This window comes from Molossus molossus, unplaced genomic scaffold (genome assembly GCF_014108415.1).
Source record: "Molossus molossus isolate mMolMol1 unplaced genomic scaffold, mMolMol1.p scaffold_m16_p_1, whole genome shotgun sequence".
In the NCBI taxonomy this organism is placed as follows: Eukaryota; Metazoa; Chordata; class Mammalia; order Chiroptera; family Molossidae; genus Molossus; species Molossus molossus.
Genome location: NW_023425344.1, coordinates 128973009 through 128985380, shown reverse-complemented (window position 1 = coordinate 128985380; position 12372 = coordinate 128973009). Strand labels below are relative to the sequence as shown.

General features: G+C 35.7%; 1 protein-coding gene across 1 annotated transcript in view; it reads left to right on the top strand.

Annotated features, from left to right (window-relative positions):
- LOC118616897 (coiled-coil domain-containing protein 7-like) overlaps positions 1-12372 on the top strand; it is a 172591-nt gene that overhangs the window by 33727 nt on the left and 126492 nt on the right. Inside the window, exon 5 of the mRNA XM_036242454.1 lies at positions 6703-6786. Within this exon, the coding sequence (XP_036098347.1) occupies positions 6703-6786 (84 nt within the window). The remainder of the gene's footprint in view (positions 1-6702; positions 6787-12372) is intronic.

Sequence of the window (12372 nt, the reverse complement as noted above, 5' to 3'; positions counted from 1 at the left end):
AAAGGGTCCCAACTACTTTCTTAATGTAGCATTGCAAAAAAAACCCTCCAATTTGTAAAACATGCATTATTTGTAAAGAAAAATGAAGATATGATGAAAATATTTCATCAAATAGATAGTATCAACCAAGATTTAAAAATGAATAAAAAAGAACCACATGCAAATTCTGGAATTAAAAGATACAATGAGTAAAATGAAAAAAAAAAAATCCCTGGAGGGGTTCAAAGGAAGATTTGATTGGCCTAAAAAAAAGAGCAAGCACACCTATGATTAAGGGAATACCAAAAGGAAAGTAGAGAGGAATGAGCCATAAAATATTTCAAGAAAGAGAGCTAAAAAATTTTAACACAATTTAATGAAAGTTATTTGTCCATATACACATCTGAGCTTAATGAGACCTAAGTCAAATGACTACAAAGAATTCCACAATCACAGTCATTATTGTAAAAATGTTGTAACACAAAGAGATAGACAACTGATTATGACTAAAAGAACTGAGTCAGATGAGCAGGTGACAGAGCATCACAAACTATGGAGGTCAGAAGGCATGGGATAGAATAGTCAAAGTGTGTAAGAAGTCTGTCAACTAGGCATCTTGTAATAGAAAATTATTTTCCAAAAATGAAGGTGAAATACAGATATTTCTAAATTAATAAGAAGTGAGAAAATTCATTGCTCACAGACCGGCTTTAAAAGACATGCTAAAGAAGTGATCTCACAAGTAATTTAAAACAACACAAAAGAAATGAAACAATGCACACTCCACAACAAAATCAGTCAAAAAAACTTTAGAATTAAATAGGACATTCTCAAAGATAGACCACATGTTAGGACACAATGTAAAACTCTACAAGTTCAAGAAGATTAAAATCATATGAAGCATCTTCTCAGATCACAATGGCATGAAACTAGAAATCAATTGCAACAAAAACATGCAAAGACACTGAATCACATGGAGATTAAATAACATGTTATTAAACAATGAATGGGTTACCAAGGAGATCAAGGAAGAAATTGAAAACTTCCTGGAAACCAATAAAAATGGACACACAACAACACAAAATCTATGGGATGCAGTGAAAGCAGTTTTGAGAGGGAAGTTCATAGCACTACAGGCCTACCTCAAAAAACAAGAAAAACTCTAAAAGACTAACCTCACAACTTAAAGAACAAGAAAGCAAAATAAATAAATAAATAAATAAATAAATAAATAAATAAATAAATATAAATAAAAAACCCAGAGCAAGTAGAAGGAAGGAAATAGAAATTCAGAGCAGAAATAAATGACATGAAGACCAAAAAAAAAAACATTCAAAGATCAATGAAACAAAGAGCTGGTTTTTTGAAAACATAAACAAGATTGATGGACCCTTAGCTAGACTCACCAAGAGAAAAGAACCAAATACACAAAATCATAAAAGAGAAAGAAGAAACAACTGACACCACAGAAGGAGAAAAGATCGTTAACAACTACTATGAACAATTATATGGCAACAAATTTGAAAATCTAAGCGAAATGTACAAATTTCTAGAAACACATAGTCTCCCAAAACTGGACCAGGAAGAGACAGAAAATTTGAACAGACCAATAACAACTAAGGAAATTGAAGATGTAATAAAGACTCTCCCAGCAAGCAAAAGCCAGGCCCGGATGGCTTCAATGAGGAGTTTTACGAACGTTCAAAAGAGGACTAACTCCCATTCTCCTCAAAGTATTTCAAAATATTCAAGAAGAAGTAAGGCTTCCAAACTGATTTTATGAGGCCAGCATAATTCAAATTCCAAAAGACACTACACAGAAAGAAAACTACAGGCCAATGTCCCCGATAAAGGCCAAAATCCTGAACAAAATACTAGCAAATCGGATCCAGCAATACATCCAAAAAAATTATTCATCATGACGAAGTGGGATTCATCTCAGAGATGCAAGGTTGGTACAATATTTGCAAATCAATGAATATGATACACCACATAAATAAAATGAAGAATAAAAAACACATAATCATATCAATAGATGCTGAAAAAGCATTCGACAAAATCCAGCATCCATTTCTGATTAAAACGCTCAGCAATGTGGGAATGGAGAGATCATATCTTGACATAATAAAGGCCATATATGAAAGACCTACAGCCAACATCATACTCAATGGGCAGAAACTAAAACATATCCCTTAAGACTAGGAACAAGATAGGGATGCCCACTTTTGCCACTCTTATTTAGCATAGTACTGAAAGTCAAAGCCACAGCAATCAGACAGGAAGAAAAAATAAAAGGGATCTAAATTGGAAAGGAGGAAGTAAAACTGTCATTATTTGCAGATGACATAATATTATACATAGAAAACACTAAGGATTCCATCAAAAATCTACTAGACTTAATAAATGAATTTGGCAAGGAAGCAGGATACAAAATTAACGTCAAGAAATCAACAGCATTCTCATACATCAATGATGAACTCACAGAATGAAAAAACAATCCCATTTACCATCGTGAAAAAAAAAATTAAGATACCTAGGAAGAAACTTAATTAAACAAGTGAAGGACCTATTTTCAGAAAACTACAGGACATTGAAAAAAGAAATAGAGGAAGATATAAAAAAGTTGAAGCACATACCTTGTTCATGAATTGGAAGAATTAACATCATTAAAGTGTCCATATTGCCCAAAGCAATCTATAGATTCAATGCAATCCCCATCAAAATACCAATGACATATTTCACAGAAATAGAAAAAATACTTCAAAAGTTTATATGGAACCAAAAAAGACCTTGTATAGCAACAACAATCTTCAAAAGGAAGAACAAAGTAGCTGGAATCACAATACCAGATATCAAGATATACTACAAAGCTACTATAATCATAGAGCCTGGTACTGGTATAAAAACAGGCATATAGACCAGTGGAACAGAACAGAGAACCCAGAAATGAACCCAAGACAATATGCTCAATTAATATTTGACAAAAGTGGCAAGAACATGCAGTGGAGTAAAGACAGCCTCTTTAATAAAAGGTATTGGGAAAATTGGACAGCTACATGCAAAAAAAAAAAAAAATGAAACTAGATAATCAACTTACAGCATACACAAAAATAAACTCAAAATGGATAAAAAACTTAAATGTGTCCCCTGAATCCATAAAAATTCTAGAAGAAGATGTAGGCAACAAAATTTCAGACATCATACGGAGAATTTTCACTGATACATCACCGAAGGCAACAGAAACAAAGCAGAAAAGGACAAATACCACATGATCTCACTTATTTGTGGAACAAAAGAGAAAATGAATACGTGGGACTACATCAAACTCAAAAACTTCTGCAAGGAAAAGAAACAACCATCAAAATGGAAAGTCAACCCACTGTATGGGAGAGCATCATTGCCAATGATACATCAGATAAGGGTTTAATTTCCAAAATATATAGAGTACTCATACAACTCACCAAAATAAGACAAAGAATTCAATTAAAAAATGGGGCAGAGGAGATGAATAGACACATCTCCAAACAGGACATACAAATGGCCAAGAAATATATGAAGAAATGCTCAATATCACTATTCATCAGAGAGATGCAAATTAAAACAACAATGAGGTATCACCTCACACCTGTCAGAATGGCTGCTGTAAACAAATTATCAAATAACAAGTGCTGGCAAGGTTGTGGAGAAAAGGAGACTCTAATACACTGCTGGTGGGAATGCAGACTGGTGCAGCCACTATGGAAAACAATATGGTGTTACCTCAAAAAATTAAAAATTGAACTTCCATTTGACCAAGCGATCCCGCTTCTAGGAATATACCCTAAGAAGCCTGAAACACCAATCAGAAAGAATATATGTACCCCCATGTATATAGCAGCATTATTTATAGTAGGTAAAATCTGGAAATAGCCTAAGTGCCCATCAGTAGACGAATGGATTAAAAAGATGTGGTACATACACACAATGGAGTACTAAGCAGCTGTAAGAAAGAAACATCTCTTATCCTTTGAGACGACATGGAGGGACCTGGAAAGTATGATCCTAAGTGAAACAAGTCAAGCAGAAAAAGACAAATACCACATGATCTCATTTATTTGTGGAATATAATGAACATAATAGTCGGAGGAATGGAGTAGTTCCAGAGACATGCAAGTGGGGTACAGACTGACAATCCCCAGAAGAGGGGGTGGTGGGGGAGAGAGAAACCACAGAACTTATATGCATGTATGCATGAACAGTGGACATGGACAACAAAGCTGGGGAGAGGGCAGAGAGGGAGGGGGAGGGGGGAGTCACTGGGGGGAAAAAAGGAGAAACATCTGTAATAAAAAATAAAGAAATAACTTTAGAATTACAGAAGGCCATGTAAATGCATATCTGACTCTTTTCCTAATTGTTTTAAAGGCAATTGTATAAAACAATAGGCATAACATGTATTGTTGGGTTTTTTTGGTACGTGCCCCCAGTGGGAACTGAACCTGTGACTCTCTGGTCCACAGGCCAATGCTCCAACCACTGAACCAAACCGGCCAGGGCATAACATCTATTGTTGAGACTCACATACAGACATATGGTATATTTCACAAAAGCAGCATAAAGGAGATGGTGAGGACAAAGGATGAAGTAGAGTAAGAAAATGACACTAGACCATCAGGAAGCAAGTAAAAGAACCAGATTGTAAATCAGAAGTTTATGTAACAAACACTCTAGCCCTGGCCAGTTTTGCTCAGCGGTTAAAGCGTCGGCCTGCGGTCCGGAGAGACCCGGGTTCGGTTCCCGCTAAGGGCACATACTTCGGTTGCAGTTTGTCCCCGGCCCTGGTTGGTCGTGCGGGTGGCAGCCACTCGATGTGTCCCTTCACGTCAATGTTTCTCTCTCTCTCTCTCTTCCTCTCTTACCCTCCCACTCTATCCGTACAAAAAATGGAAAAATATCCTCGGGTGAGGATAAAAAAAAAAAAAAACACTCTAAATATGTTCTTCCTCAAACTTTGTCTCTCAGCTTTCTTAATATTTGTAGCTTAATTTAGAAATAATTATAGCAGCATTTTTAGCAATGACTTTATATTCATACATGTAATGTAATACAGTAGCAGAAAAATGGGGAAGTGGGAATAAAACTGTATGAATCACATTTGTATATGTTCCTGGAATTAATTTAATATCAATCTGAAGCATATATGAAAGGGTGGTTATGCTGATTGTTGCACAACTTTGAACTATTAATAACCATTGAATAGTCATTTAATGTGGGAATATTGTATAATACTATGTTATATGTTTTTTAAAATAAATAGCTTTGGTAACTTCAAGAAGGATGAGATTTTTTAAAAGATTTAAATCAATGGTAGGATTTTGTGGAAAAAGAAAACTGTGCCTCCTTATAGATTATAGTTTTCCCCACCACTTACCCTTTTTGCTGACAGCATTAAAACCAATCTTGTCTCAGGAGAAATTCTCTTTGCCTTTCTGATTGTCTAAGAATTTTTTGCTCTCTCAATGCAAATGAATCAACTCTTCTAGTGGTATTTGTTGGAGGAAGACCAAGGACTAAATTAAGTCTGCTTAGGATCTCCATCATGTGTTACAGCAACTAATGTTACTTTCACAAAAGTCATAAATCAGGTTGTAAAGTTGTGATGCCTAATCCATTGTGTCCTGGGATTTGCTAGTGAGGCCCTGTCTGGATTTCACCTCTGCTTAGATTGCTGTGGTGGTATGTTTGTACTGCCATGTATTCATGGGCTCAGTCATTTCACCAAAGCAAGGCTTCCCCAGTAAGTTGTCTATATTAAGGCAAGTTTTCATCTCAGTTACATTTGGCATTGAAATCAATTTTATTTCTTCTTGCCCAGAAAACTTTAGTAAGTGACATAGAGTAACCAATATAATTATTCTTTCTACAAGATGCATTTAAAATTTTTTTCTTTATATTTTTTTTGTCATTGGGCCTAGTAGTTTGGAAGTAGTTTCCAAATCCAGCAAAATGTGAAAATTTTCTAAAGACAGAAATGGAAAAGGACACAATACCTATGCTCACATCACTGCAAATTACCCATTTTCCCCTTCCCACCTTAAATACCTACATGCTTATAAGACTTGACAACGCACTTTGACTCTCTCCATATATAACCTTTATTCTTTAACAACACTAAAATCTAATTGTTTTGTACTTCCATAACAAAAAAAAAGAAGATGAGGGCATTGATATATTTCTGGTGAAGTCTAAGAATCTATGACCCACAGTAGGGATCTGTGACTATGATGACCATAGTTTACAATCTGACCTGGGGAAACTTATTTCCCCCACCCCAATGTTTTTCCTTATGTACATTGGAAATCTATGTTATTAACATTAGCTCTCTAGGATGATTTAAATTTTCAAAAGGATTTTTAAGTTATGACAAAAGTTCTAGTTAAGAAATTATGAAACAGTTTTTTATTGAATTATGTCATTAGCTGGATAGATATGTTATCCTCACGAAATCACTAAACATGTATAAGCCTCAACACAATGAGACTTTGTGATCACTAATGGCTCTAATAATTCTAAGGTGTTTATTTCTGAAAGACAGGTATTTCATTATAATTCTTTTCCTCTGATATAAAAGTAATTAGAAGAGTAGTAAACAAAAACACACATAGACTCACAACACATACATATCAACACACATATGTTAATATTTACCATACAAAACTAATTTGAAACTACTTATTTCTACAGATACTGATATTGAACACTTACTGGGCCCTTTTGGAAGAGGTTTAATAAAGGGGGAAGTCAAAATACAATCAAAGACTCATGCTGGTAAGAACAAGAATATTATGAGTCTAATTATGGTGTATTTATCTTCTCAGAAGTTTATTTAAGTTTCAACCTTCAATGGCCACGGTACCAATATTCTATTATTATGTGATATAATTTTTATAAGCTTTTCCAATAATTAGTAAAACTTTAACATCAGTGGAAAATTAGCCATGCAATATATGTTTTAGAACTCATCTATTTAAGTTGATCCACAAAAATCCAATCTTTGTGAACTTGGAATATGATTGTTGGAAAATTTTTAAATGTATTACACTCACTTTCTTTATTAGACCCAATTGGATAGTACTTTTGTATTTGCAAATTCAGAAAAGCTACCTCTAGAATGGGTTTAGAGAGGAAATTTATAAAATAGATATTCATTTGTTATTAATTCCCCCCATGTGATTAAACTATTAAACAAATTTCTAACATCTCAGGTGAATTAGTGTCCTTTACGGTTGTTTTTTTTTTAAATATACAGTTTATTGTATAGACTACTGCTTCTTGTCCTTGCATTCAGTACTTAAGACACTTCATCACGATGTTTGATATGATACTACAGGAAGCAGCCAGGTAACAGGACGATTAAGGGAGGAGACAGTAAAAGAGAGGCTTTCAAAACAACTGTCATCCATAGGTGATGATTTTCATGCCCCCATTCTCTACCTTCTCAAGAAAAACACTAGGAGCTTGAAACTGCAGGGAAGCGGACGTGACTAATATAAGAAAGAGTCCAGCTTCATCAATATCAAGGTACAGAATGACAAAGAGCCTCCAAAGGAAAAAGGAAATCAGTCCCAAGATTTGCTACAATACATTGCCTAAAATGTCCTGTCTTTACCACAAAATATATAAGACATTCAATGAAACGGCAAGTGTGAACTATACGCAAGAGAAAAGCAGACCACAAAACTCTTTTTGTGTATTCCAGTTGTAGGTTGTTATATAACTTTTTTTTTTGTTTGATATTTCGAGGGTTTTTTTAAATTAATTTTTATTACAGATGTTTCTCCCCCCCCCCTCACTGTTTCCCTACTCCCCCTCCCTCCCTGCCCTGTCCCCAGCTTTGTTGTCCATGTCCATTGTTCATGCATACATGCATATAAGTTCTGTGGTTTATCTCTCCCTCACCATCCCCTCTTCTGGGGATTGTCAGTCTGTACCCTACTTTCACATCTCTGGGACTACCCAATTCCTCAGACTGTTATGTTCATTATATTCCACAAATAAGTGAGATCATATGATACTTGTCTTTCTCTGTTTGGCTTGTTTCACTTAGGATGATACTTTCCAGGTCCGTCCAAGTAGTCTCAAAGGATAAGAGATCTTTCTTTCTTACAGCTGCATAGTACTCCATTGTGTATATGTACCACAGCTTTTTTATCCATTCGTCTACTGACGTACACTTGTGCTGTTTCGAGATCTTAGCTATTATAAATAGTGCTGCTACAAACATGGGGGTACATATATTCTTTCTGATTGGTGTTTCAGGCTTCTTAGGGTATATTCCTAGAAGTGGGATCGCTGGGTCAAATAGAAGTTCAATTTTTAATTTTTTGAGGTAACATCATATTGTTTTCCATAGTGGCTGCACCAGTCTGCATTCCCATCAGCAGTGTACTAGAGTCCCCTTTTCTCAAAAACCTCACCAACACTTGTTGTTTGATGATTTGTGGATGGCGGCCATTCTGACAGGTGTGAGGTGATACCTCATTATTGTTTTAATTTGCATCTCTCTGATGATTAGTGATGTTGAGCATTTCTTCATATGTCTCTTAGCCGTTTGTATGTTCTGCTTGGAGAGGTGTCTATTTAGTTCCTCTGCCCATTGTTTAATTGGGTTCTTTGTCTTCCTTTTGTTGAGTTGTATTAGCACTCTATATATATTGGAAATTAACCCCTTATCTGATATATCATTGGCAATTATGCTCTCCCATACAGTGGGTAGCCTTTCCGTTTTCATGATTGTATCTTTTGCTGTGCAGAAGCTTTTGAGTTTGATGTAGTCCCATGTGTTCATTTTTTCCTTTGTTTCTGTTGCCTTAGGTAATGTATCAGTGAAAATTCTGCTGCGTATGATGTCTGAAATTTTGTTGCCTACAGTTTCTTCTAGGATTTTTATGGATTCACGAGTCATATTTAAGTCTTTTATCCATTTTGAGTTTATTCTTGTGTAGGGTGTGAGTTGATGGTCTAGTTTCATTTTTCTGCATGTATCTGTCCAATTTTCCCAACACCATTTATTAAAGAGGCTATCCTTATTCCACTGTATGCTCTTGCCACCTTTGTCAAATATTAATTGAGCATATTGCCTTGGGTTCATTTCTGAGTTCTCTGTTCTGTTCCACTGGTCTATATGCCTGTTCTTGTGCCAGTGCCAGGCTGTTTTGATTACAGTTCTTTTGTAGTATAACCTGAAATCTGGTAATTCCTCCAACTTTGTTCTTCTTTTTCAAGATTGCTGTGGATATTCGAGGTCTTTTTTGGTTCCATGTGAACTTTTGAAGTACTTGTTCTAATTCTGTGAAGTATCTCGTTGGTATTTTGATGGGGATTGCATTGAATCTATAGATTGCTTTGGGTACTATGGACATTTTAATGATGTTAATTCTTCCAATCCATGAACAGGGTATATGCGTCCACATTTTTATATCTTCCTCTATTTATTTTTTCAATGACCTGTAGTTTTTAGCAAATAGGTCCTTTATTTCTTTGGTTAAGATTATTCCTAGGTATCTTAATTTTTTTGCCGCAATGGTAGATGGGATTGTTTTCTTAGTTTGTCTTTCTGTGAGTTCATCATTGGTGTATAAGAATGCCATCGAGCCCTGGTTGGTTTGTCTCAGCGGTTAGAGCGTCTGCCTGCAGACCAGAGAGTCCTGGGTTTGGTTCCCACTAAGGGCATGTACCTCGGTTGTGGTTTGTCCCTGGCCCCGGTGGGGCCCTGTGGGTGGCAGCCACTCTAGGGGTCTCTCTCATGTCGTTGTTTCTCTCTCTCTCTTCCCCCCTCTCTTCCTCCTGCTCTATCTGAAGGTAAGTGCAAAAAGGTCCTCTGATATTTTAATAAGAATGCCATCGATTTCTTGACGTTAATTTTTATCCTATTATTTTACCAAATTCATTTATTAAGTGTAGTAGGTTTTTGATAAAGTCTTTGGGGTTTTCTATGTATAGTATCATGTCATCTGCAAATAATGACAGTTTCACTTCCTCCTTTGCAATTTGGATCCCTTTTATTTTTTCTTCTTGTCTGATTGCTGTGGCTAAGACTTCCAGAACTATGTTAAATAAGAGTGGCAAAAGTGGGCATCCTTGCTTTGTTCCTCTTCTTAAGGGAAATGCTTTCAGTATTTGCCCATTGACTATGATGTTGGCTGTAGGTCTTTCATATTTGGTCTTTAGTAGGTCTAGATATGATCCCTCTATTCCAACATTGCTGAGTGTTTTTATTAGAAATGGATGCTGGATTTTTTCAAAGGCTTTTTCGGCATCTATTGATATGATCATGTGGTTTTTATTCTTCATTTTATATGTGGTGTATCACGTTTACTGATTTGCATATATTGTACCAACCTTGCATCCCTGGGATGAATCCCATTTGGCTATGGTGAATAATTTTTTTGGATGTATTGCTGGATCCAATTTGCTAGTATTTTGTTCAGGATTTTGGCGTCCATGTTCATCAGGGATATTGACCTGTAGTTTCTTTCCCTGTAGTGTCTTTTTCTGGTTTTAGAATTAGAATTATGCTGGCTACATAAAACGAGTTTGGAAGTCTTCCTTCTTCTTGAATTTCTTGAAATACTTTGAGGAGAATGGGTGTTAGTTCTTCTTTGGATGTTCGGTAAAACTCACCCGTGAAGCCATCCGGGTTTGGGCTTATGTTTGGTGGGAGAGTCTTGATTACATCTTCAATTTCTTCTGTTGTTATTGGTCTGTTCAAGTTTTCTCTTTCTTCCTGGTCCAGTTTTGGGAGACTATGTGTTTCTAGAAATTTGTCCATGTCGCTTAGATTGTCAAATTTGTTGCCATATAATTGTTCATAGTAGTTGTTAACGATTTTTTGTATTTCTGTGTGTCAGTTGGTACTTCTCTTTCATTTCTGATTGTGTATATTTGGGTTCTCTCTCTTTGTTTCTTGGTGAGTCTGGCTAAGGGTCTATCAATCTTGTTTATTTTTTTGAAAAACCAGCTCTTTGTTTCATTGATCCTTTGCATTGTTTTTTTTGGTCTCTATATCATTTATTTCTGCTCTGATCTTTACAATTACCTTCCTTCTACTTGCTCTGGGGTTTTCTTTTTGTTTGTTCTCTAGTTCTTTAAGTTGTGAGGTTACATAGTCTATTAGAGATTTTTCTTGTTTTTTGAGGTAGGCCTGTAGTGCTTGCTATGAACTTCTCTCTCAGACTTCTTTTGCTGCATCCCAAAGATTTTGTGTTGCTGTGTCTTTATTTTCATTGTATTCAAGGAAGTTTTTAATTTTTTCCTTGATCTCCTCGGTAACCATTCATTGTTTAATAACATGGTATTTAGCTTCTATGTGTTCAAATGTCTTTGCATGTTCTTTTTGCAATTGATTTCTTGTTTCTTGCCATTGGGATCTGAGAAGATGCTTGATATGATTTCACTCTTCTTGAACTTGTAGAGACTTAGTTTGTGCCCTAACATGTGGTCTATCTTTAAGAATGTCCCATGTGCACTTGAGAAGAATGTGAATTCTGTATTTTGGGGGCATAATTCTCTGTAGATATCTATTAAAACCATTTGGTCTAGTGCTTCATTTAGAGTCTCTGTTTTCTTGCCAATTTTTGTCTAGAGGATCTATGCAGTGATGTCAGCAGGGTGTTGAAGTCCCCTGCTATGATTGTATTGCTATAGATTGCTCCTTTGAAGTCCTCCAGAAGATTTTTAATATATTTTGTGGCTCCTATATTGGGTGCATTTATGTTTATTAAGGTTATATCATCCTGTTGGATAGATCCTTTCAATATTATGTAGTGGCCTTCTTTGTCTCTAGTTATGGCCTTCATTTTGAAATCTATTTTATCAGATATGAGTATTGCTACCCCAGCTTTTTTTTCTTTCCGTTCGCTTGGAAGATTTTTTTCTATCCCTTCACTTTCAACCTGAGTCTTTTGTTGTGAGGTAGGTCTCCTGTAAACAACATATAGATGAGTCATGCTTTCTTATCCAATCAGCAATCAGCTACTCTGTGTCTTTTTATGGGAGCATTCAATCCATTTACATTTAACTTAATTACTGATATGTACTTATTTATTGCCATTTTTGTTTAGTGTGGTTATAATTTTCTTTCAATTTCTCCTGCTATTTACAGCAGTCCTTTTAACATTTCTTGCAGCGTTGGTTTGGTGCTAATGTGTTTCTTTTGCTTTTTTTTTGTCTGAGAAGCTCTTTATTTGACCTTCTATTTTGAATGATTGCCTTGCTGGGTAGAGAAATCTTGGATTCATATTCTTGTCTTTCATGACCTTGATTACCTCATGCCATTCCCTCTGGCGTGTAGTGTTTCTGTAGAGAAAAGAAGTCAGCTGAGAGCCTTATGGGGTGTCCTTTTTAGGTAACCTG